General features: G+C 47.0%; 1 protein-coding gene across 1 annotated transcript in view; it reads left to right on the top strand.

Annotated features, from left to right (window-relative positions):
- hmcn1 (hemicentin 1) overlaps positions 1-5,779 on the top strand; it is a 238,272-nt gene that overhangs the window by 119,448 nt on the left and 113,045 nt on the right. The window contains exon 20 of the mRNA XM_031838031.1: positions 1,603-1,627. Within this exon, the coding sequence (XP_031693891.1) occupies positions 1,603-1,627 (25 nt within the window). The remainder of the gene's footprint in view (positions 1-1,602; positions 1,628-5,779) is intronic.

The following is a 5,779-nucleotide window of genomic DNA, read 5'->3' as shown; positions in this document are numbered from 1 at the left end:
AGAGAGAGATAGACAGAGATCACAGCGACCTACAGAGAGACATACAGATAGAGAGAGAGACAGGGGAAATGGATGTTTAATGAATTCATTTGTTTTTGTTTTGTTCCTCTCATTAAAGGTTATGTGTTTCTGTTCATCCATTGACAGTTATGTTTCCTTACATAACCTATTATATGAGCTCCAATCTGGATTTAGAACATTCCATTCCACCAACACTTGCCTACTATATATAACTGACCACATAAGGAAGGAAGTAGATGGAGGGAATTGTGTGGTATGGTTATGTTAGATCTCCAAAAGTCATTTGATAGAGTGGATCATTAGATTCTGTTAATCAAACTAATAGTCATGGGCTTTAATTACTTAGCAGGTAAAAAGGGTTAGCTCTTATCTGCAAGGAAGAAGAAACAGATGGTGGATGTGGATGGGACCATATCTAAACCCAAAATCTTGAACTGCGGAGTACCCCAAGGGAGTGTGCTGGGTCCACTTTTCTTTCTATTGTATATAAATGATCTGAAATCTACCTGTACATGTGACCTTTTCCTCTATGCAGATGATTCTGCACTGTTGGTTTCCCTCAAAGACAAAAATGTGGTTGAGAAAGCCCCCAGTGCTGCACTTCTGAATGTCAGTAAATGGCTAAATCAAATCAAATCAAATCAAATTTTATTTGTCACATACACATGGTTAGCAGATGTTAATGCGAGTGTAGCGAAATGCTTGTGCTTCTCGTTCTGACAATGCATTAATATCCAACGAGTAATCTAACCTAACAATTTCACAACGATTACCTTATACACACAAGTGTAAAGGAATGAATAAGAATATATGTACATAAAAAAATATATGAATGAGTAATGGTATAGAACGACATAGGCAAGATGCAGTAGATGGTATAGAGTACAGTATATACATATGAGATGAGTAATGTAGGATATGTAAACATATAAAAGTGGCATTGTTTAAAGTGGTTAGTGATACATTACATCAAGATGGCAAGATGCAGTAGATGGTATAGAGTACAGTATATACATATGAGATGAGTAATGTAGGGTATGTAAACATATAAAAGTGGCATTATGACAATAAGCCGTCTCTTCACCTTGGAAAAAGAGAGGCCATCTTGTTCGGGTTCAAAGTGAAACTGAGGAAATCCCCAGATTTTTAGGTGGTAGTAGGTGACATAGTAGTCACAGCAAAATACTATGTTAATTATCTTGGATATGTGCTAGATAACCATCTGACAGGGGAAAGCATGGCACAAAATGTTATCTCCAAAGTGAACCAAAGTAAAATTAGGTTTCTGTCAAGAACCTTCAAATATCTGGATAAGAATGCATTGGGGGCATTGGCATAGGCTCTTGTTCAGTGCCACTTTGTCTATGCGTGCTCTTCCTGGTACAATAGTGCCCCCAAGATAATACAAAATAAATTGCAGACATCTCAGAACAAATTAGTCAGGATTATTCTTAAACTTCCAGCACTTACTCATCTTGACCATTCCCTCTTTGAAAGCCTTAGATGGTTCAAAGTGGAGGAGAGAATCTCTCAGATTAAATTGTGTCTTGTACATCAGATTGTCCACAGTCTGGTCCCCAGGTACCTATGTCGCTACATTACCTTAGTAAGAGATAACCATAAGTATTCAACTAGAGGGAGTGAAAACCTTGTACCTTTAAGATGTTAAAGTGTTTATGGGGGACAGAAACGTTTTTAAACTCAGCTGTTTATTCTCTGGAACTTGGCTAAATAGTAGCATGTCTCAAAAGTGTAAGATTATAGTACATGGATGAGAATAACATTCCAGAGATAGCATATGGTCTGCCTTTTGGTGCCTGTTGTTTATAATATTGTGATTGTCTCATATATATTAGGTATTGATTGTTTTATATATTAAGGACATGGGACACAAGGGACATGTACCTGCACATAGTCATTTATTAGGAAAGGGATTTGTACTAATTATCTCATGTTATGAATCAAACAACAATTTTGTCTGTCATTGTCTGTTGCCATTACTATTGCCGGCCTAACCTTGTTGCATTCCCCCTTCCCCCTTCCCCATTCCCCCTTCCCCCTTCCCCCCATTCCCATTCCCCCCTTCCCCATTCCCCATTCCCCCTTCCCCCTTCCCCCTTCCCCATTCCCCATTCCCCCTTCCCCATTCCCCCTTCCCCCTTCCCTCTTCCCCATTCCCCATTCCCCATTCCCCCTTCCCCATTCCCCATTCCCCCTTCCCCATTCCCCATTCCCCCTTCCCCATTCCCCATTCCCCCTTCCCCATTCCCCCTTCCCCATTCCCCCTTCCCCATTCCCCATTCCCCCTTCCCCATTCCCCCTTCCCTCTTCCCTCTTCAAAGCACCACAATGGAAATAAGCTTTATTGTGTTATCCTCAATGATTTTCTTCAATTGTATGTGGAGGTATCACCTTCTGGAGCGCCATTATGTTTGGCACCATTATGTTTTTAAATAGTCTATTAAATTCAATCAGTCAATCAATCTGTAAGTCTGGATTCCTGGTATAGTACTTATAACCAGAACCAGGACAGAAGGGTTTGGCCAAGGGGGTAGGCTGTCATTGTAAATATGAATTTGTTCTTAAACTGACTTGCCTCGATAAATAAAGGTTAAATAAAATAAACACGTGGGAACTCATGACAGCCTTTTTCCTATTAGTGTAATGTAATCTATCTGTTCTGGACCTGGACATGCTTGTACAGGTGTTTGTGTGCTCGCATCCACTTATAGTTACACATATGGTGTGTATGGCATTATGCTGTGTGGGAATGAGGGGGTGGGGGTTTGAAGGGGAAGTGTGAAGCTAGAGGCTGTGTGAAGCTAGAGGCTGTGTGGTGCTAGAGGCTGTGTGAAGCTAGAGGCTGTGTGGCGCTAGAGGCTGTGTGGCGCTAGAGGCTGTGTGGCGCTAGAGGCTGTGTGAAGCTAGAGGCTGTGTGAAGCTAGAGGCTGTGTGGCGCTAGAGGCTGTGTGGCGCTAGAGGTTGTGTGGCGCTAGAGACTATGTGGAGCTAGAGTCTGAGTGAAGCTAGAGGCTGTGTGGCGCTAGAGGCTGTGTGGCGCTAGAGGCTGTGTGAAGCTAGAGGCTGTGTGGAGCTAGAGGCTGTGTGAAGCTAGAGGCTGTGTGGAGCTAGAGGCTGAGTGAAGCTAGAGGCTGTGTGAAGCTAGAGGCTGTGTGCCGTTAGATGCTGTGTGGCGCTAGAGGCTGTGTGGCGCTAGAGTCTGTGTGAAGCTAGAGGCTGTGTGGAGCTAGAGGCTGTGTGGAGCTAGAGACTGTGTGGAGCTAGAGGCTGTGTGGAGCTAGAGGCTGTGTGGAGCTAGAGTCTGTGTGAAGCTAGAGACTGTGTGAAGCTAGAGGCTGTGTGGAGCTAGAGACTGTGTGGAGCTAGAGGCTGTGTGGAGCTAGAGGCTGTGTGGAGCTAGAGTCTGTGTGGAGCTAGAGGCTGTGTGGAGCTAGAGTCTGTGTGAAGCTAGAGGCTGTGTGGAGCTAGAGACTGTGTGGAGCTAGAGGCTGTGTGGAGTTAGAGTCTGTGTGAAGCTAGAGGCTGTGTGGAGCTAGAGACTGTGTGGCGCTAGAGGCTGTGTGGAGCTAGAGACTGTGTGGCGCTAGAGGCTGAGTGAAGCTAGAGGCTGAGCTAGAGGCTGTGTGGAGCTAGAGGCTGTGTGGAGCTAGAGACTGTGTGGAGCTAGAGACTGTGTGGAATAAAGACATTTCCCATTAGAACGTTGATCATGGTTTTATTTGGCCCGCGGGTGGTTTTATTTGGCTCTCCCAAAAAAGAATACAATTGGTCATTGTTTTGATCATTGTTGAACATAGAAGACTGTAAAAACACCAGGAAATGAGCTCCAAGTGATTTTAATTGTGGAAATGTGTTCCCAGGTATTCCCACACATAATAGAGAGACACGTGATCGTATACAAATGGAAACAAGGATTGAAATGAATATGTTTTAGTCAAGCAAATCTGTTTAGGCTTCTTGCGGTCAATATGCAGTCTACAAATTATTTGTAATTATAAACTGGGTGGTTCAAGTTCTGAATGCTGATTGGCTGACAGCCGTGGTATATCAGTCCGTATACTACGGGTATGACAAAACATTTATTTTTACTGCTCTAATTACGTTGGTAACCAGTTTATAATAGCAATAAGGCACCTCGGGGGTTTGTGGTATATGGCCAATATACCACGGCTAAGGGCTGTGTCCAGGCACTCCGTGTTGCATCGTGCTTAAGAACTGCCCTTAGCTGTTGTATATTGGCCATATACCCGATCATCCCCTGAAGAAACAAATCATCCCGCAACTGAATCTAGTTGATGATCCCTGCACTAGACCTCACTTTAACACGCCTGCTAAAAGGCCTGCTCTGTCCTAAACAGTTGGACTGATCTACTGTGTTGGGTAGAGTCAGGCTGTGTTGGGTAGTGCCAGGCTGTGTTGGGTACAGCCAGGCTGTGTTGGGTAGAGCCAGGTTGTGTTGGGTAGAGTCAGGCTGTGTTGGGTAGAGCCAGGCTGTGTTGTGTACAGCCAGGCTGTGTTGGGTAAAGTCAGGCTGTGTTGGGTAGAGTCAGGCTGCGTTGGGTAGGGCCAGGCTGTGTTGGGTACAGCCAGGCTGTGCTGGGTAAAGTCAGGCTGTGTTGGGTAGAGCTAGGCTGTGTTGGGTAGAGCTAGGCTGTGTTGGGTAGTGCCAGGCTGTGTTGGGTAGAGCCAGGCTGTGTTGGGTAGAGCCAGGCTGTGTTGGGTAGAGCCAGGCTGTGTTGGGTAGTGCCAGGCTGTGTTGGGTAGAGCCAGGCTGTGTTGGGTACAGCCAGGCTGTGTTGGGTAGAGCCAGGCTGTGTTGGGTAGAGCCAGACTGTGTTGGGTAGAGCCAGACTGTGTTGGGTAGAGCCAGGCTGTGTTGGGTACAGCCAGGCTGTGTTGGGTACAGCCAGGCTGTGTTGGGTAGAGCCAGGCTGTGTTGGGTAGAGCCAGGCTGTGTTGGGTAGAGCCAGGCTGTTTTGGGTAGAGCCAGACAGTGTTGGGTAGAGCCAGGCTGTGTTGGGTACAGCCAGGCTGTGTTGGGTAGAGTCAGGCTGTGTTGGGTAGAGCCAGGCTGTGTTGGGTAGAGCCAGGCTGTGTTGGGTACAGCCAGGCTGTGTTGGGTAGTGTCAGGCTGTGTTGGGTACAGCCAGGCTGTGTTGAGTAGAGCCAGGCTGTGTTGGGTAGAGACAGGCTGTGTTGGGTAGAGCCAGGCTGTGTTGGGTAGAGTCAGGCTGTGTTGGGTACAGCCAGGCTGTGTTGGGTAGAGCCAGGCTGTGTTGGGTAGAGCCAGGCTGTGTTGGGTAGAGTCAGGCTGTGTTGGGTAGAGCCAGGCTGTGTTGGGTACAGCCAGGCTGTGTTGGGTACAGCCAGGCTGTGTTGGGTAGAGCCAGGCTGTGTTGGGTAGAGCCAGGCTGTGTTGGGTAGAGCCAGGCTGTTTTGGGTAGAGCCAGACAGTGTTGGGTAGAGCCAGGCTGTGTTGGGTACAGCCAGGCTGTGTTGGGTAGAGTCAGGCTGTGTTGGGTAGAGCCAGGCTGTGTTGGGTAGAGCCAGGCTGTGTTGGGTACAGCCAGGCTGTGTTGGGTAGTGTCAGGCTGTGTTGGGTACAGCCAGGCTGTGTTGAGTAGAGCCAGGCTGTGTTGGGTAGAGACAGGCTGTGTTGGGTAGAGCCAGGCTGTGTTGGGTAGAGTCAGGCTGTGTTGGGTACAGCCAGGCTGTGTTGGGTAGAGCCAGGCTGTGT

The sequence above is a fragment of the Oncorhynchus kisutch genome, linkage group LG13 (assembly GCF_002021735.2).
Source record: "Oncorhynchus kisutch isolate 150728-3 linkage group LG13, Okis_V2, whole genome shotgun sequence".
In the NCBI taxonomy this organism is placed as follows: Eukaryota; Metazoa; Chordata; class Actinopteri; order Salmoniformes; family Salmonidae; genus Oncorhynchus; species Oncorhynchus kisutch.
Note: the sequence above shows the minus strand (reverse complement) of the source record. Positions and strands in the feature narration are given on the sequence as shown.